We start from the raw sequence: 21,536 nt of genomic DNA, 5'->3' as shown, positions 1-21,536 counted from the left end.
TAAAGGTTTAACCTCCAACATCTACAAACAGCTTATACAACTAAATAAAAGGAAGATGAATGATCCAATTAAAAAATGGGCAATGGACCTAAATAGAATATTTTCAAAAGAAGACAGAAGGAAGGCCAAAAGGCACATGAAAACATGCTCAAAGTCACTAATTATCCGAGAGATGCAAATCAAAACAACAATGCGGTACCATCTCACACCTGTCAGAATGGCCAACATCAACAAATCAACAAACGACAAGTGTTGGCGAGGTTGCGGAGAAAAAGGAACCCTCGTGCACTGCTGGTGGGAGTGCAGACTGGTACAACCACTGTGGAGAACAGTGTGGATTTTCTTCAAAAAACTGAAAATGGAACTCCCATTTGACCCAGTAATCCCACTCCTAGGAATATATCCCAAGAAACTAGAAACACCAATCAGAAAGGATATATGCATCCCTATGTTCATAGCAGCACAATCTATTATACAATAGCCAGAATCTGGAAACAGCCGAGGTGCCCGTCAGCAGATGATTGGATCCCAAAACTATGGTACATCTACACAATGGAATACTATGCTGCCATAAAGAAGAAGGAATTCTCATCATTTGCAGCAACCTGGATGGAATTGGAGAACATCATGCTGAGTGAAATAAGCCAATCAATGAAAGAGAAACATCATATGACCTCACTCATTTGTGGATAATAAAGAGCATTATAAACTGATGAACCAAAAGATAGATATAGAGACAGTAAAGCAACAAGCAGATTGTCAAATTACAGCGGGGAGGGGAGGAGGATCTGGGGGAGATAATAGATCAACCGAAGGACTTGTATACATGCATATAAGTACAACCAATGGACATAAAACTATGGGGAGGGAGGGGGGCAAAAAAAAATCATTAAAATATGTAAAATAAATAAATAAATAAAAAAAAAGGAAAAAAAAGAAAAAAAGAACATTATAAACTGATGAACCAAAAGATAGATATAGAGACAGTAAACAACAAGCAGACTGTCAAATTACAGCAGGTAGGGTAGGGAGATCTGGGGGAGATAATAGATCAACTGAAGGACTTGTTTACATGCATATAAGTACAACCAATGGACATAAAACTCTGGGAAGGGAGGGTATGGATGGGAGGGGAGGCAATGTTAAAATATGTACACAGATAAAAAAAAGAAAGAAATGAACTAAAAACATCGGCATGCATTGTGTTGTAAGAGCCAGTACTTTTCAAAGAACAAATATTAACAACAAAACAAGGGAGTATTTTTTGTAAAATGTCAGTACAAGTTTTATTTATTTTTCTATATAAGTATATACATGCTAGACAATGATCCATTATAAGAAATGTATTTCTTATAATGAATCTGTGTTTTAAAAAATGTGAAACTACTGCTATATTCAAGAGAACAAATATAATTTCTTCCACAAACATTTTACAATCTTCTGGCAATTACATGTGTTATGGTTAAACATCATCTGTTTGGTAGAGAAATAAAAACTTCATAGTTAATAGGTGAATATTTGGAACCTTTTTGTTTCTTCTCAAGGAATACCAAAGAGGAATTATAATTTATGATCACAAAGAAATGTGAGTTTGTGTAGATTTTAAGTTAAATAAAACCCCTGTCTCACCAGGATAGTGTGTTCTCATCATTTTGCTCCAGTAGTCTCTGGAATGTAAACACTCTTCTCTAACCTTCTGCTTCTTCTCTTTGCTAAGAAGGACAAAGCCAGCCCAGTACACCAAAAATTCCCAAATTCCTGTGTCAATGTAATAATTTCATCTCAAGATGTCTTATCAAGTGCCTTATTTCTCCATTAGTTTTAACCAGTGCTGAATCAGTTTTTTCATAATCTATACTTTCGTGTTATTTCTTTATTGAGCATTTGTTATATATCACATGTTATGGTGAATACTGGACATTCAAAGAAAAATTTCACAGGTAAGTTTTTTGTCCTAATGTTGCTGAGAGTCTATTGTGAGAGACAAATATTAAACCAGCCTTGATTAAATAGTGTGGTAGGTATCAAAGCAAAAATAAAAAAAACAAAAAACATGAAGAAATCATGCACTTCTCCTTTTTTGAGAAGCATTTTTATGTTACTCTTCTCAACCCTCAAAATCAAGACATAAAATAGGGAGAAGTCAGAAGAAAGTAGGAAGAAAGGAAGAGGGGGTTGGGCAGTAAAAAGAGAAAAAGGATGGATGTTTTGAAGATGTTATTAAGCCATTTGACAGATAGTCATTCTTTTTTTATTAAATATATTTTTATTGATTTTAGTGAAAAAGGGAGAGGGAGAGATGGAAACACCAATGATGAGAATCATTGATAAGCTGCCTCCTGCATGCCCTACAATGGGATCGAGCCCACAACCTGGACATGTGCCCTTGACTGGAATCAAACTTGGGACCCTTCAGTCCATAGGCCTAAGCTCTATCCACAGAGCCAAACCGACCAGGGCCAGTCATTACTTTTTTAAAATATATTTTTATTGATTTCAGAGAGGAAGGGAGAGGGATAGAGAGACAGAAACATCAATGATGAGAATCATTGACTGGCTGCTTCCTAAATGCCCCCTATTGGGGATCAATCCCACAACCCAGGCATGTGCCCCTTGGCTGGAATCGAACCTGGGACCCTTCAGTCTGCAGGCTGATGCTATATCCACTAAGCCAAACCGGCTAGGGCCAGACAGTCATTTTAAAAAATATATATTTTATTGATTTTTTACAGAGAGGAAGGGAGAGAGATAGAGAGCCAGAAACGTCGATGAGAATCATAGATCAGTTGCCTCTTGCACACCCACTACTGGGGATGTGCCCGCAACCAAGGTACATGCCCTCGACCGGAATCGAACTCGGGACCTTTCAGTCTGCAGACCGATGCTCTACCACTGAGCCAAACTGGTTTTGGCCACACAGTCATTCTGAATGCCTGTCTACTTTGCCTGCCTCACCACAGAGGATGAAAAAGTGAGTCACTTTTCCAGACTCCCTTGCAGCTAGAAGTGATATTGTGAATCATGTCTAGACAACGAGAGATGAAACAATTCTGCTAAGAAATTTCTGGACAGACTTTTTCCCCCCTCTCCTTGACAAAAGAAGAGAATGATTGAGGAGGAAGCTTCCCACTTCTCAGGAAGACGTGATGCTGATAACTGCAGCAGTCACTTTGCAGCCCTTAGAGAAGTCCAGATGTGAAACTAGTGTGCTAGTGTCACCAAGTCAGTAAACCACCTTCTGACTTTTGGTTATGTGCGGAAATTAATGGCTTTATTGCTTATTCCACTATTAGATGATCTTGCTATATTTACAGTTGAAAGTATTAAAACTCAGATTCTGGTTTAGCTGCTAGGAATGGTTAACCACTATTTTCTTTCTTTCCAAGACGTGGCTTTTCAGAAGTCAAATGCCTTCTACGTTATAGCCAGAATTTATCCTAAAATGTTCACATTCTCCTTTCCCTAGAGCCCCATACAAATAGAAAATGAATTAAAAAAAAATAAGAAGGTAATTATATGGAACAGGTTATAAAAGGAGAAATAAAAAGCAGGATATAGCTAATAAAATCATGCCAGTTCAACGAAATCTTAATCCTAGTAAACAAAAGACCTGACATCTACATAAAGAAGCAGAACGGGGGTGATGCTATATTTATCTTATAATGAATACATATATTTATTGAATCTTAACACAAAATAGCGGCCTTTAAAGATAGTATTGCCCCAAAGACAAAAGATGAGTACTTCCATGTGCTAGGACACTCAGAGACACCTCACCTTAAATATTTCAGAGAGGAAAAAAATAGTACCAGGCCACTTTATTAAACTGTGAACAAGTTATAGGGCACAAAACCAAAGAGAGAGGCAGAGTTTAGAAAACTGTCTTAATCCATTGCTAATGAGGAATTATTTACCAATTCCAAAACTGTCTCACTCTCTGCCAAAGTCTATGGCCTTACCCAGTTCCTGCATTCAAACTAACCAAGCTTTTCCATGTTTAAGAAGCACTATTCTTAAAAACAGGTGATGGTTAGAATAGTCTTCTGTTTCATGTTTGGTCTCTGCTTTATATCTAGGAAGAACTAGACTTTGTGTGTCTCCAAGGTAAAGCTTCCCCTACTCACTTCATTTTATCACAGAGTCTCCTATGCTTGTGTCTCAGGTTTTGGTTTAGATTCTAGTCCTCTGGTAAAACTGGAACCCATTCCAGAATGCTAACACTGGGTTATAACCCTGATATTTTAAAATTTAACAGAATGTCCATAGGAGGCTAAATGTTAAGAGTGTGACTCTAATGCCAGATTTGACTGGTCTAAATGCTAACTTCTTTACTTATTAACAGTGACCTGAGGCAGGTTACTTAACTTCTCTATGATTCAGTTTTCTCATGTGCACATGGATAAAATAAAAACAGTACTACTTGATAGGGTTATTGTGATAAATAAAGGAGTTAATAAAAGTAAAGTATTGTAAATAGTGCTTCATTCATAGCAAGTGCTCATGAAAAGATTAACATTTATTAACCAACATGGATAGTTTTGCAGCTGATCAGAAACTCTTTTTGTATGTGCTCAAATTTTCCATTAAGACTCTGATAATAGGTACCAACTCATATCTAAATGGAGTTTACCTTTTGATTACTATTGTAAACAGCTGGAGCAAATACTTCTGTTAGGTTAGTTCCCCTAGCCTTGGTCCCATGATTTCTGATTCACTTTCCGTTCTCTACTGTTCCACTGTTAGGGTCCCAGTGAATCTTATGGTTGAGAATCACAGGTCCTGACAATGCCCAATATTAGTGTCTAGATTCCAGTGTGATAAGCGTTTGCCTCAGGACACTTGTCTGCAACCTTTATGGCTCACAGTTCCCTGCGCTGGTTTCAACTCCTCTTCTTCCTTCTCTCCTTTTAACTCTTGTGATTTTTCTTGATCCACAAAGAATTCTCCCCCCATTTTTGTGTGGATTCAGCAATGCTTACAAAATACACGCTCTGATTTAGCTGAGATCTCACTGAACTGTAATAGGAGAGTTCCTCAGAAAAGTCACATCTCCCACTCTAAAGATGCAAGTGAAATACATGCTCTTTTGAAAAGAGAAATCATGCTTTATTCCTCTACACCTTCTAAACTTCTAGCACTAAACACACATAGCAAATAGAAAGATTTAATAAAATCCATATTATATTATATAGAAAGTACTGTCAAATCTTTACTGAAAAGATAGCAACTGAATTATTGCAATGGGATTAATTCACTCCTACTAATTTGATTATGAAATGAGTCACATCTTTCTGGATGATACAAGACATGATTTAATGATATTAACTAGCTAGTACTGTCTGATGACTTTTTAATACTGCATACTGAAAAATCTCAAAATTAAAACAAGCTTATTTTTAAACCATATTTTAAATTTTGAAATAATATATATAATGATAAAAGCATAATATGCTAATTAGACAGGACATCCTTCCTTCTGGACAAAGCCGCAGCGGGTGGGGGCCAAGGCAGAAGGAGCAGAGGCCCCTGGCCATGGGGTGGCAGGCAGGGGCCAGGGCCAAGGCCCTAGCACAAATTTTGTGCACTGGGCCTCTAGTGCTCAACATATTTTTATTCAACTCCAAGACACATTTCCAGGTGGAGTGCTTCTACATTTACAGTGAAACCAACTGTTAATCCTCAAAGACAGCGACTATATACATATCTAGCCTCCTCCAGGAAATTCCTCCGGGTAACATACATTGAGATACAATCTACAGTAGAATAGATATCATATGCCCTTGACAAATGTGTTTGATACAAAAACGGCAGGACAAGATTGAAAGGTGCCATTAAAAGATGATCGGCAGCCCTTCCCTGGTTTAAAAAACAAAAAAGTGAATGGAGGGATCTTTGGGAAAATCACATTCAAACCCTATAACACATTAACGCTGGGAACAAACATGAAAGTAGACTAACAGCTTTCAGAGGTTACACCATTTATATTTGACTCTAACGTTCTGCAGTTTTCTGGAGGGCACTAATTATCTAAAAGGCTGCCTGGCCTTGGGCTGGGAAGACGTGAGGAAAGACAAAGCACCAATCTATTTAATGACAACGTTTGCTCCTACCCTGTTTCCCCGAAAATAAGACAGTGTCTTACATTAATTTTTTCCCCCGAAGTTGCGCTAGGTCTTATTTTCAGGGGATGTCTTATGTTTCCATATGCTAGGTCTTATTTTCGGGGAAACACAGTAGAAGAGACTCCTATTAAGGCCAAGGAAGAAGCTCAGTGATACCAGCTGGTGTGACTATTTGAGGTCTGAGCTCTTTCTTTACTCTCCTGCTCTCCTAAGCCTCTGAAATGATCAGGTAAACTGCCAAGAAAAGTAAAATTATCTTTCATCACTCAGACTGGGCCTGCAGGACTCAGACCACTAATACCAATTTCTGACAGAATACAGAGTAGGCTGAACATATGGATGACCAAGTCCAGAGGCAGAGAAGGAAAGTGATGATGTTCTTGCCTTCTGTTCAATTTTAACAAGATAAAATTTCCAGGAAACCTCCTAGAAGACATGCTCTTCACGCCTCACTGTTGAGAACTCTGTCTCTTATCCATTACCATACACATGGAATTACAGTAATAGTCTAGATTCACATTCACCTGCTTGTGAGGCTACAGCAGGCCTCAATCTTCCCAATAACCTACGGTGAGCAGTCAGTCAGTGAGGAGGAAGAGATACGTGGATCTGGACAGGTAACCAGTAGTGTTTGCTACAGCGTGTTTCTACCTTTCTGGGAAAAACCACCCAAAGAAATTCTCTCTCCAACTTCTAGGGGAAGAAATAATGTAAGTATTAAAGAACTAATTATGATAATAATCAATATTAAGACAAAACAATGAAACATGTCAAGCTTAGGCAAATATATATATATTCTACAAAGCACTGCAATAAAACTGTTTCTGGTATTTCTTGTTCTCCTAGGAACTACTGGCCCATAATATATAAATATTTAAAGGCAGTTTTTAAAACATATGGTCTAACTTTGGTATTCATAGTGGCTCAGAGAGCTTTGAGGTACTTTTGAAAATTGACATTCATGAAAGACCGCCTATCTGGTCTACCACAGTGTACTGGGTAAACATATTCATGTTAAACGCATAATGTTTACATAGTACATATCATCATAAAAAGTTGTAGTATACATACCAGACTTTTCTAGTATACTATGTTGGACTATTAATAACTCAAATTTACATCCCAAAGGGCAACACTGCCCCAAGTCAAACTCAAAAACAGCTGTGCAAACAAAGTGAGGGTGAGGGGTAGGTGTGTAAGACGTGAAGGGAGAGACACATGACATACTTGATCACTCAGAGATATAACTCCATGGCACCTAGTGCTGGATATATGACAGGAAATATGCATGCAAACATCTGGCCTTGTAAGTTAGTTAAAATATAATGATCAAACTGTATAGTGGTAGATTTCTATTTCAGTAAGGAATACTAGTACTATAATATACTGTATAGTATAGAGGGGTGGGTAAAAATAGGTTTACAGTTGTGAGTAAATAAAACTCAAGTATATTCTTGTATTATCATTTGTTTTAACACTAGAGGCTTGGTGCATGGATTTGTGTATCAGTAGGGTCCCTCGGCCTGGCATGCGGCTCTCTGACATCCCCAGAGGGGTCCCAGATTGCGAGAGGGCACAGGCCAGGCTGAGGGACCCCACTGGTACATGACTGGGGCTCAAGAGGGACTGCAGGAGGGCTGAAGGGCATGTCTGGAGTGTCTAGCTCAATCCCAATGGGGGCTTGATCAGGGCTGGCCAGCAGGGGAGGGACTGCAGGAGGCTCCAGGGTGTGTCTGGCTCATCTTGCCCAATCCTGATTGGCCGGACCCCAGCAACAAGGCAACCTACCAGTTAGAGTGTCTGCCCCCTGGTGGTCAGTGTAGCAACATTGATTTTCTTCCCTATTCCTAATCACTTGTTCAAAAGGGAGTATTGCCCCATGGTGGGAAATACTGAAAGTAGGTCTGTGACCTGATGATCAGGGATGACAGTCTTAAGAAGAGAGGAGTCCTTTGGAAGGGGCAGGCATTTTGGGAGCATGATGATACAGATGAAAGAAGGAAGCAGGCAGCTGAAGTTAATATACTGAAGGACAATACCTCTGAACTGAAAGACACACCAACTGTCTATACCCACCCCCAATAGAGCCTATGATTAAAGAAACTCCTAGCAGAGTTATTGACCATAGCTAAGATTTAGAAACAGGCCATATGCCCAATGGTAGATGAATGGATAAAAACAACAACAACTGTGGTACATACACACAACGGAATACTATGCAGCTGTAAAAAAGAAGGATCTCTTACCCTTTGAGACAGCATGGTGTGACCTGGAGATTATGCTAAGTGAAATAAGCTGGACAGACAAAAACAAATATCACATGATCCCACTTATATGTGGAATTTAATGAACAAAATAAATTGATGAAAAAATAGAACCAGAAACATTGAAGCATGGAACAGACTGATGTATTTCAGAGAGAAGGCAGGGGGTGTGAAGAGGTTAACCAGAGAATTCATATGCATATATGCATAACCCATGGACACAGACAATGGTGCAATGAAGACCTAGGGAGGGAGTGGGGAAGTGGAGAGGATCAATGGGGGGAAAACGATAAATCTGTAATACTTTCAAAAACAAAAATAAAATTTAAAAAACCCATTTCATTGCACCTACAGAAGAGGAAATTTGTGAACTAAAAATCATACCTCTCTTACATAGAATCTTATGCTATTGTTGGTCCAGGAAAACACTATACACTTAATGTTTTAAAAGCTATAAAATTCTGATTGTATTAAAGAGTTTTTTTCTTTCATTTAGAAAAGATGCACAAAAATATTGTAATATAGTATAGATATGTGAGTGTTTTATTATAACTATATTTTTTCTTTTTTTAGGTTCACAATTTTCTCCAAATTTTTATCTTGAAGATTTTTGTACTCTGAATAAAATTAGAAAAATGGCAAGAAAAACATATATTTTCCATCTAAATTAAACTATTGTTAACTTTTTGCCATTTTTTTTCTCAATGTATCTGTATATGTTAAAACATTTTCTTCTACACACCTTTCATAAAAGATACTTTAAAAATCACTGACATAAAAAAATCAAATTCAATTAAATGTTTTTTATAAAAACCTCTGCCAGGTCTATGGATGACCTCTGTCTCACCCAGTCAAATTTCAGTATAATTATATAATGATAATTTTTGCCTCTTATACACAACTAAATAAAAAGTAAAAATTTCCTATTCATTTGGATTTTAAAACTGAGAAAAGAATAAACAATACCATCCATATGCACACAGCTTTCTGGCTTAAGAGTTCTTAGCAAGGGACACTGGATGTTGATAAAGATTTCATTCAATTAATAGGAAAGAAAACTGCTATATTAATATTAATAAAGTGACCTGAACCAGCAGTTTTGAAACCATATCTTATTAAGAGATATCCTATGTAATAAAATAATATGCAAATTGACCATCACTACAAACACACAAGAGGGCCACTCCCATGTGGTTAAATATGGCTGCTCTCATGTGGAAACAAGATGGCCACCACAAGATAGCTGGCAGGGGAGGGCAGTTAGGAAGGACCAGGCCTGCAGGGAGGGCAGTGGGGGGGTGATCAGGCTAACAGGGGAAGGCAGTTAGGGGTGACCAGGCATGCAGAGGAGGGCAGCTGGGGGAGACCAGGCCTGCAGAGGAGGACAGTCAGGGCTGACCAGACTGGCAAAGGAGGGCAGTTAGGAGTGACTAGGCTAGCAGGGGAGGACAGTTAGAGGCAATTGGGCCAGCTAGGGAGCAGTTAGGTGTTGATCAGGCTGGCAGGGGAATTGTTAGGGGGTGATCAGGCTAGCAGACAAAAGCAGTTAGGGGCAATCAGGAAAGGCAGGTGAACAATTGGGAGCCAGCCATCCTGGATTGTAAGAAGGATGTGCAGCAGCCCGCTTAGGCCCGATCCCACTACAGGCGGTCAGACATCCCTCAAGGGGTCCCAGATTGGAGAGGGTACAGGCTGGGCTGAGGGACACCCCCCAACCGCCGTGTACAAATTTCGTGTATCGCTCCTCTAGTAACATATAAAAAGAGCTGCTCTGGATGAAGGCATATGTGGTGCTTTAAATCCTGATGTTCTTTGCTCTTCAAGCAGCATCTCAGTCCAGGGAGCACAGTTTGAATACCATTATTTTAATGTCATTGCACAGTTTTGCAGCTTTTAAAATAATAAAATGTTAACTCTTAAAAATACAGTAATGAAAGATTTTTGAGAAATACCAATATTTCTCACAAAACTGAAAAGGTTTTGAAAATAAAAGCAAACCTTGCAACTCTGTATTCATGACAAAAGAACTTAGCTTTATTATTTTACCACATAAAATTTTCAAATATTTGCAGTTTTCAGCATGCACTAAAATCATTTAATGAACAAAGAAAGTATAACAAAATGCATAAGGTGATAGTACATCAAATTTCAATTGATATATTAAAATTGCAAAAATATCAGATATTATTTTAAATGTTAATTCAAAATGACAACAATGTTAAAAAATGATGGAGAGCTAGAAAGCACCAATTATGCTGAAATAAATGAAATTATGAGAAATGGAAAATGTTTTACCTTTATCTGGGTCTTCAAATTCTTCAGATAAGAGGTGGTAACAACAACCCACACTGCAAACTCCCTTGATTTTAGAATTGGATGTAAATATTCGTAGAGTATTTGAAGCAAGATCACCACAAGTATGTAGACCTACCATCAAGCAATCCTTTAAAAATAAGGAGAAAAACAAATTTTGGCAATTAAAAGGAGGGCTAAAAATACATTTCAGGTGAAGATTTTAAATGTTCATTAGAATACCGTATTTTTCAGACCATAAGACGCACCAGACCATAAGACGCACCAGTTTTTAGAGAAGGGAAATGAAGAAAATAGATTCTGAAACAAATAGTGTCCTAAAATATTTTATGTGCATTAAAACCCAACATCACAGTCATAAACACATGTAATCAACCCTGTAAAGTAAACAGCAGCATTTAGAACCATTTTAGAGCCGGGCAAGCACACAGAGACCACACAGAGCCGGGCAAGTAAAAAAACTTTTTTTTAAAAGTATATGTGTAGACTATATTTGGACCATAAGACGCAGGGACTCTTCCCCCCACTCTGGGGGGAAAAAAGTGCGTCTTATGGTCCGAAAAATATGGAGCTTTTAAAAATGACCAAATTCTAACTAGAAAATACTGTGTTTTTAATTTATTTTTATAACAAACTAGAGGCCTGGTACATGATATTCGTGCACTGGAGAGGGGTTCCGTCAGCCCAGCCTTCCTCCTCTCACAATCTGGGAGTCTTCAGGGGATGTCCTACTGACGGCTTGCCTGCTCCCCTCGGGGGCTTAAGCTGCAGTCTGGCCTCTCTCTGTGGAAGGTGATCGATGGATCAGGGGAAGGTGCCACCCCCATCACCCCGCTGCTGCTACCACTGCCAGCCACTGCAGCCACTAAAGTGTTTTTTTTCATCAACATGGACTCCAGTTCCTTCACCATGAAAAAATGACAACTTTCTTTAAGCATTTTCAAAATGTCTCTTTCATAGGATATGATATTTCTTTCTTTTTTTTTTATCCTCACCTGAGGCTATTTCTCTATTGATTTTTAGAGAGTGTGGATGAGAGAGGGAGAGACAGACAGAAACATCAATGTGAGAGACATACTTTGATTGGTTGCCTCCTGCATGAGCCCTGACCTGGGCCCTGGCCAGGGAGGAGCCTGCAACCTAGGTACATGCCCTTGATCAGAATTGAACCTGGACCCTGCAGTCCACAGGCCAAGAATCTATCCACTGAGCCAAACTGGCTAGGGCAGGATATGACATTTCTTAGCCCCTCCAACAGTGGACCTTTCAGTTTTTCCTCCAGGAGTGAGGTGGAAAACCCTAGCTCACCTTCTTGGATTCTTATTACCCAAGTTACCAAGAACACTGCGAGTGGCGCCCAGGGAGCTTAGCCAATGAGCTGTAAGAAAGGGTGTTTCCTCTGCAGCTCACCCGCAGAGGCAGGATTGTTGGTGCACTGTCTCCCAGCGGGGGTGGGACCCCTGTGTGTTGTGTCTCCGCTCTGGGGCCCAGCCCCACCCCCAGCTGTGCCAAGGCTGCTGGGGCTGGGGGTGGCATGCAGCCCTCCCCCACCCATCTGCGCACGCAACCTCTTCCTGAGCTGGTAGTTACTCTTACGGCGTCCCATTGCATATTACCTCTTTATATATAGAGAGATAATCATTCCCTTTATGGACAAAATGACTCTGATCATTTCTCCCAACTAAATACTTTTGAGTTGATTTTCCTACTGTTTTTAGTTACTTACCCATTTGAATTTTCTCTTTTCTGTTTCACAACTACCAAACTAAAGATTGGACTAATCAAATGTAGCATACATGACTATGAAGAACTTGTGATTTGAGACACATTTATACCTTACTAATATTTTTTATAAATTCACTTCTTCACAAATTGCCCATTAAAACTTATAAAAAACAAACAAAAGGTGCCAAATTAACAAAAAAGTTTACTTAGCTCATTCCTTGCTTCAAATATAACAATTTAAAATTCAATGTAACAATTTTTGTTCTAAATTTTATAACATCAGTTTTATGTAAATATTCTCCTATGAACTGTTTCAAAGCCAAATTTTAATGTATGCACATACTGAATCGGTACAACTGCATGTACTCACGTAATCTTGATCAATATACCAATTTTCTTTTAATTCTTCAGTGCCTTAATTTCCTCATCTGTAAAATGAGGATAATAATGGTACAAGCACATTGGAAAACACTGGCAGCTTACCATAAAGTTAAAACATACACTTGCTAACAATATGACCCACAAATCCCACTCTGGGCTAATTATCGAAGAGAAATGAAAACATGTCCATACAGTTAAAAATGGGCAGGGGACTTGAACAAACACATCTCCTAAGCAGGCATACAAATGCAAATCAAAACTACAATGAGATACCACTGACACCTCTTAGAATTGTTATTATCAATAAAACAAGTAACAAGTGTCAGAGAAGTTGTGGAGAAAAAGGAGCCTTCATTCACTGCCGGTGAAAAGGCACACTGATACAGCCACTATGAAAAACAGCACAGAGGGTCCCTCAAAAATTAAAAAAAATTAAAAAAAAAAATATGATCGAGTGACCCTACTTTTGGGTATCTACCCAAAAAACTTGAAAACATTTATTCATAAAGAAAAAATGGATAAGACATACGTTAACAGCAGTATTATTCACAGTGCCCAAGACATGGAAAACAACTGAAGTGTCCTTTGATAGATGATTGAATAAAGATGTGGTACATATAAACAATGGAATTCTACTTAGATGAAATGCTGCCATTTGTGACATGGGTGGATCTTGAGAATATCAGGCTAAGCAAAATAAGTCAGAAAAAGCCACTCATGATTTTACTCATATGTGGGATGTAAAACTGAAAGCAACAAATGAATAAACAGAGAAAACAAACAAAAACTCACAGACATAGAAAACAGTATGGTAGTTACCAGAGGGAAGGGAGGTGGGAGGTTAGTAAAGTATAAGGATGTCAAATATATGACGACAAAAGATTTGACTAGGGTGGTGGACATATAACACAATATATAGATAATATGTCATAGAATTGTACACTGGAAACCTACATAATCTTATTAACCAATGTCACACCAATGAAATTAATTTTAAAAAATCTGAAAAATTTAGTGAGTAGATTACAACTTCAAAGGCTACATTGTTTGTTTGTGTTTTTTATTTTTTTTTTAAACAATGAATTAGGCTAAATGATTTCTAGAAGATCCTCTACAATATTGTCTTAACATGCAATGATGCCTTTGTTTAAGAAATATTCTCTTTAAATTACATTTGATAACTTATAGTTTAGAAAAAGGTTGAAATTCTTTAAGAATACTCAGAAGCTAACATTTGCTCAAAAAATTGCTTATTTGGTTACAAAAGCTAACATTAAATACTAGGGGCCCAGTGCACGAATTTGTGCATCTTGAAAGGAACTGTGGGCCACAAGGCTGCAGTGGGCCTGGGGGTGGGTCAGCCCATCCTCCCCGCCCCTGCCCGGTCCCTCCTGCTGCAGCTCCTAGTCCCCTCTCTGCTGGCAGCCCGCTCCCACCACTGCTGCTGCTCCCACATGCTGATGGCACTGGCCCCACGCGAACCCACTGATGGCGCAGAGCAAACTGATGCCAGCACCAGCTTCGGGTGCAAGTGGGGCTAGCACCAGCAGTGGATGTGAGCAGTGGCTGCCGGCCCCAATTACCCCTCAGGAGCAGGGGGAGGTGGAGAAGCCCTGAGGGGCAATCAGGGTTAGAAACTGCATCTTGCACCCACTGACAGTGCTGAGCAATCAGGGTCGGTGCCGGGCACCAGCAGTGGGTACAAGCAGCAGCTCCAGTGCGACAGCGGATGCCAGCATGGCTGGTGCTGTAAGCACCCAGCAGGACCACAGCATGCGGGAGGGAGCAAAGAATTTTTGGTAATCACCAGAGGCTCGCACCAATGATAGCGACTAATCTGGTCTGGTACCCTCACGCACCCGCTCCACCATCCTGCTGCAGCCAATGCCCGCCATGTACCATGCTCTGCCGCCTGCTGCCAACACCTGCCATGTTCCACATGTGACCCCTGGTGGTCAGGGCATGTCATACCAACTGGTTGTTCAGTGGTACCGCTGTTTGGTCTATTTGCATATTAGGGTTTTATATCTATAGAATAAAAACCCAGTGGTTGTAACATTGTAATGACCAAAGACCAGTCACCAGGAGGCTGTGTACACAGCGAGGTGCATGCAAGTGGGCAGGGCTGCAAGCACGGCAAGTCTGTGAGTGCAGTGAGGCATGTGTGTGTGGTGGGGCCACACAATTTCATGCACTGGGCTTCTAGTTTATAGCTAATATTGCTGTAGATATCTCTTCAAATATAAATTAAAATGCACAGGTTTTCTTGAATTGGAATTTTAATAATCCCTATATTATATAATGAGAACTTAGCTTATTAACTTTTGTGCTAGTACTTCTGTTTGATTTAGGAGGCTTGAAATGAGTGGAAGACACTCTATTTTGGAAAACTGTAATTGTCATATTTTGTACTATCAGATTTTGATAGCTGTGAGAATCATAAAAGTCTGCACATAATTTTAGCTCTTTAGATTAATGTAACCAAATAAGATATGTAGGTTAAGTAAGCTACTATTAAAATTTAATTGTATGCCCTAGAGCAGTTTCATAAATCAAATTAAGGAATTCAAATGTGAAATTACCTCCAGATCTTTAATAATATCATGTAGTTCTGAATCAGCAGTAATAAAAGATGTTAAAGGTGAGTATATATTTGATTCATTTGACTTGGATGTTGTTTTTCTTCTCTCTTTATTTGCTTCTGACATTTTTCTCTTGTGTATTTTGGAGGAAGAAGTAAGTTCAATGGCATTAATAGGCAAACGGTCTATAAGAGAAAAGGCATTTTCAAGGCATAAATTTTCTTCTCGATGTGAATGAACATGTAGGTTTTCCATTTGTTTTCTAATGTTAGAAATAACAGAACTCGAAAAGTCTGGCAAAAAATCTGATGTAGACATCATTCCTTGATTTGCAGGACTGTTGTTACATACTCCCTGAATATCTGTTTTATTTTTAACTTGATCTTGCGTTTTCTTTTCTTTTGCCATTTTGAATGGCAGTTCATTGACATCTAAGTTTGACTGGGTATGATAGACTTTCCAATGTTTCTTCAGCTTCCTGTTTCTCTCCTGAGCTCCATGAGTATTGGTATTTGAGGAATCAATTCCATAAACTTTTAAGCCATACTTCAGGGACAAATAGGCACTTAGGTAGCCTTTTCCAGAACCCAGGTCAATTACCTAAAGAAAAACAGAATGAATTAAAGTAAACAAATGGTTGTATACTTTATACAATCTCTTGTTTTTTATTTTAATTTTGATTCTTATTAAAAACCGATCACGCTTTTCATTTTTATTTAACTTTTTAAAAGAAGATCTAGACAGTGTAATGTAAAGAAAAATATGCAAAAGTTATAAATACTGGAAATGAAACTCTCTTTCTTCATAGATAATATGACTGTGTCTCAGAAAATCCTGATTAATATACCAAAAAAAGCTAACATAACAAGTAAGTGAATTTAGCAATGTGTCAGAATACAGGATCATTAGAAATTAATAATGAACCATTAGAATATATACAATACAGTAGCAAATTATAAAATAATTAGCATATTACTAGAATATCTAGTAATAAATGTAACAAAGGTTGTGTAAGATCCCTATACATTGAAAACTATAAAACATTGCATAGGAAAAATTTAATAAATAATGATATACCATATTGACAAAACATGAGATTCAATTTTTAGATGGCAATTCTCCCAAATTGACATAGAGATTCAATGTAATCCTAATAAAATTCCAACAGATTTTTTAAAAAGAAATTGACAAACAGATATTACAATTTATATGACAAGGCACAGTTCCTAGAATAACCACAACACTTTTGAAAAAGAAAAAGATTGGAGGATTTACACACTTTTGGAATCAATATAAGAGTAGCATAATCAAAATAGTATAATGCTAGTATAAAATTTGCCAGCCTACATTTACATCTATTGACCCAAGCAGACTTCTATCCCTGTCCAAACTGACTTTTGGTAACATATGCTGTGTTAGCCATAGAATGGAAAACTCTGTGCAGTTAAAAGTTGTATAAGCCATAAAACATTTGCCTTCAAACTATCTGGTCTCAATTGCAAATTTTCCACCTTTACTCACAATAGTATTTTCCATCCTGGATCATCTCATAGGTTAGAAGACAAAAGAGTCTCTAGTCCAATGTCTGGTGTGACTGACCTTCCAAGTCTCCTAATTCTGTTTAGGACACTTTCTCACAAAAACATTGTTACACACAGTGGTCACTATACTTCAGATAGGAGTTATATTTTGTTGACTAACTTGAAGATCTAATTACCATTCTAAGCTAAAGCCTTTCAAATTTTCAATAAATTTATTACACCAATATGGAATTCTCTGGTGAACTTCATAATCATATATCCATCGAGTTGCCTAACATTTCTTTCTTGAGTGTCTAATAAGCTTTTCAAACTTAACGTGTTCCAAACTAAGTGCTTGATATTTTCTGTAAAACCTGCCTCTCCCCAAATCTCCATCACAGTTAATGAGAGCTCTCTGGGGTCACTAGTAAAGGCAAGTGTTTCTGATCCTGGATTTCCATCGACCATCATGAAATCTGCATTTTAAAAGTAAAGTAGTACATATGTAAAACATTTTAAAATAAACTACTGTGAGAATCAAATATTGCTATTAAATGATTTAAGATACAGACCTTGTAAAAGTCTTTAGGAGCTTTCATTCACTAAAAAACAATTTCCTTTGTTTTGAAAAAAATCCCTTAAAGCAGGTCTAACATGATATTTTAAGGTATTTCAAAATTTTTCTCTGCTATTTAGAAATAAAATAAATCTGTTTTATTAAATTTATTTATTATTATGAAATATTTTACATAAATAAAAGAATAAATACTGTCCAAATGTAAAGTTATGAAGCACAATAAATACCCTTTATCTTAGTTTTTGTGTTACAACAGAGCAGATTCTACACCAGAGATTTTTAAGTATAAGTGATTTATTTGGGAGGTGTAAGAAGGGTAGAGACGTAGAGAAGAGAAAAAGAGAAAGGAAGGCAGCCCAATAAAAGGTGCATTATTAATCAAGTTACTTTTAGGGCAACTTGGGTTTAATTGCACTGGAAATTCTGAGAGCTAGTGGAGAAAGCATACCTCAGAAGAATCCACCGGAAATGTCAGGGAGCTGATGTATTTGCATATTAACTTGTACCAGTCAGTGGTTCAAGGCTTGCCACAGAGAGGAATTAATTCCCAGAACATGTATGCAAGCAGCGCCTTGTTTCAGCAGCCAGAGAAAATCCACAGGGAAAGAAATGCAGATATTGCCAGGTAGAAAGTAGGCTGGCACACCATGAACTGGTAAGGCCCAAGAGTATTTGGGTTAGGTGTCCAACAGCACTGGCTCTACCCACGAACCTATCAGCCATCCTAAAAACTAGAACATTAATATTTCTATTGCATTAATTGTGAATGGTTTTTCATCCATAACCCATTTCCTTACCTCCCCTACCAGAGGTAATTAACTATTCTCAAATTATTATGATTCCATTGCTTTTTTCTTATAATTTTTTACCTCAGGAATATACCATTGTTTTTCTTTAGAGCTTTTAAATGTGGTGGTCTTCTGTAAATTGCTTATTTTTCCCCATTCAATTTTATGTTTCTAATATTCATCCATGTGATTTGTATGGCAACAGTTTGTTAAGCTTTACTGCGTACTTGCACCTTGTGGTCTAGATGAGCATCATTGCCATGGTGAGCCTGTTACTAATTCTGAAAGGTATTGCTTAGATATGATACACTTGAGAAAGATTAAAAACTATTGCTTAGCTCTTGCCTCTACCCTACAGAGTTACATTGTCACATGTGGTCGTGCCCACACCGTGATAATTTTCTAATCATCCTCAGACTCTTCACAAGTCTGGAAGAATCCATGGAAAAGATTGTAACACCTAATAAAAACTGAAGGAGGGAAAATCGTCCATTACCCCCATAGATGTTCTCATAGGGATAAGAAAAATAACTTACTATTTTTATAAGCCAGGGGGAAAAAATAACTTACTATTTTTATAGGTCCAGGCAATCTTTGATTTTATTTTAACATCTGTTTTCAAAGATCTGTTACACAAAAGCGATTTTTCACAACAGGAATGCACTGTAATTCTGACAATGTAAAAGAATCCAAGTCCTAAAATATAGTTTCTTTGTGTTACTATAATGAGGTAGGTGCCCCATATCACAGCTTGGCCAGGTCCTGAGAACAATTCTGCAAAATGTCATCATCATAATGCTGCCTCAAGTTGGAATTATAACATGTCAAAGGGAATCATTTTTAACTTCTATCCACTCTAAAAAGAGTAAAATTTGTGGCAAAACATACATGGTGATATCTTATTTTTAGTATACACTTGTTATAATTGGAGTATTTGGGAAATGAGAGCACATTTTTAAAGGCTCTGACATATCTCATGTCAGCTATCATTTAATGACATTTTAAAGGCTAGATAGTAATAGTAGAAAAAAGAATTTGAATGATAGAAAAAAAAAGAGGCAATAATCTTAACACCTGAAAATATAGGGAAATGCCCTTACCTGCTTTATACCACAGTAATCAGCAATACTGCTGATCAGCTCTGACATTGCCTGAACTTCGTGAGATTTTTTCAAATTCATAAACTCATCTGTCTTCACACTGTCAGCTGAGTAGAAATACAACAAAATTAAAACACTGCTATTAAAGAAACAAAAGTTAATAAGGACCATAACTTGACATTCATGTGTTCTGTAAGTAACTATGAAAATAATATAGATTCTATTGTGATGTCTATTAGTATATAATACATCTCTATAGGTTTAGCTCCTATGATTCAAATTTGAATTAACAAAATCAATAAGACCCACAGAACATTATTAAAATGTTCCCTGACACATAAAATGATTAACTATAAAGAAAAAGAGTAATAATTGAACTAACATATAGAAAAAAATGTGAACCAGAATGAAGTTTTGTTTAAAATGTTGCATGAGAAGACCCACTTGCATAAGTCTATTTGGGTTCATGATATACTAGTAAGGTTGAACACTAAATTAAGACCATTTTGGAAAAACATACATATATGAACAATATACTGCTTCTAAGTGCCTAAAACCATACATACTCACATGTATACACACACACAGACACACACACACACACACACAAAACACACCTACCAGTTTTCTCTTCTTTAATTCCTCGAAGGGCTACAAGCAATTGCTCAAAAGGAGTACATATTCCCAAGTTTTGTATAGAATAATATTTTGCAGCCAGAGCAAAGGCTTCCACACTAACTAGCTTCTGGGAAGTTTCACAAAATATTTTAGAAAAACCAGAAATACCTGAAAAAAAAAAAAGCCAGAAAATGTTAGCAATAATTAAATAAAAGCTAATTGTGTGAGATTTAAAAAATAAATGAAAAAAACAACAACAGTGGATCTTTACAACAAATTACAATACTTTCATTTTAGTGTGAATTTTGCGATAATTTTAATGGTTCAATTATATTTGTTATTTACACTGTTAAGCTACTGTAACACTCAGTTTCCTCCTAACATAGTACAATTACCGTATTTTTCGGACCATAAGACGCTCCGGACCATAAGGCGCACCAGTTTTTAGAGAAGGGAAATGAAGAAAAAAAGATTCTGAAACAAATAGTGTCCTAAAATATTTTATGTGCATTAAAACCCAACATCACAGTCATAAACACATGTAATCAACCCTGTAAAGTAAACAGCAGCATTTAGAACCATTTTAGAGCCGGGCAAGCACACAGAGACCACACAGAGCCGGGCAAGTAAAAAAACGTTTTTTTAAAGTATATGTGTAGGCTATATTTGGACCATAAGACGCAGGGACTTTTTCCCCCCACTTCTGGGGGGAAAAAAGTGTGTCTTATGGTCCGAAAAATATGGTAATATATTTAAATGCCAAATTAAAATTTGGCCTTGTTTATGTTCCATGAGACAAAAAAGAAAAGAGAAAGGAAGGAAGGAAGGAAGGAAGGAAGGAAGGAAGGAAGGAAGGAAGGAAGGAAGGAAGGAAGGAAGGAAGGAAGGAAGGAAGGAGGGAAGGAAAGGAAAGGAAAGGAGAAGTTTAAATCTTGCTCAACTATAATGTAGTCATGAAATTTATGAATGGCCCCAGCTGACCTACAAATGTGAATTTAAAGCAGGTTAGTCCTCACAACACTGTCATTCCCTGTCCACACTGCATGTGGAACAATGCCAATATCCCCTGTGGTACAAATATTTCTGTAAAACGGTTCTTACATAATTTAAATCATGTAGAATTGTGTGTGTGTGGGGGGGAGGGGGGTATGTAGTCAGTGCAGTGAACCCAATATGAGTTCTAAAACTAATGAGATGATGATCAGGTGAAAACATTTCGTTTTCTTTCCATGCTCAGTTGAAACCAGACACTCTGAGGCTATCGACAGTTTCCAAATGCTCACTCATTCAGAAGAGTCTGGTGAACTGCTGTTCTGTCTGCAACATCCAGTGGCCCGTTCTGTGGGAGGATCAGGCAGCTTGTAGAACACACCTTGCCCAGCGGAACTTTGTCATTTATAGACAGAAGTTTTAAGAGTATTAGAAGATTCACTGCACATCCTTTCCCCAGAACTGTAATAGCTGCAGGATGTGTCAAGGTGGAACCTGCTTTGGCCTGAGTTCCCAAGTAACTACAACAAAGACATTCAATGCTGTCAAACCACCA

At 37.7% G+C, this 21,536-nt stretch overlaps 1 protein-coding gene across 3 annotated transcripts in view; it reads right to left on the bottom strand.

Annotated features, from left to right (window-relative positions):
* METTL25 (methyltransferase like 25) overlaps window positions 1–21,536 on the bottom strand; it is a 91,976-nt gene that overhangs the window by 49,709 nt on the left and 20,731 nt on the right. For all 3 annotated transcript variants that reach the window (XR_004991145.1, XM_036456520.2, XM_045588303.1), the window contains exons 2-5: window positions 19,994–20,158; window positions 19,373–19,479; window positions 15,388–15,987; window positions 10,682–10,829 (exon numbers count right to left, since the gene is read on the bottom strand). Coding sequence is in view for 2 of the 3 variants with exons in the window: in XM_036456520.2 (XP_036312413.1) it covers window positions 10,682–10,829; window positions 15,388–15,987; window positions 19,373–19,479; window positions 19,994–20,158 (1,020 nt within the window). In the remaining variant the exon portion in view is untranslated. The remainder of the gene's footprint in view (window positions 1–10,681; window positions 10,830–15,387; window positions 15,988–19,372; window positions 19,480–19,993; window positions 20,159–21,536) is intronic.

The sequence above is a fragment of the Pipistrellus kuhlii genome, unplaced genomic scaffold, assembly GCF_014108245.1.
Source record: "Pipistrellus kuhlii isolate mPipKuh1 unplaced genomic scaffold, mPipKuh1.p scaffold_m20_p_3, whole genome shotgun sequence".
In the NCBI taxonomy this organism is placed as follows: domain Eukaryota; kingdom Metazoa; phylum Chordata; class Mammalia; order Chiroptera; family Vespertilionidae; genus Pipistrellus; species Pipistrellus kuhlii.
The sequence above is the reverse complement of the archived record's forward strand: the minus strand, read 5'-3'. Positions and strand labels throughout refer to the sequence as shown.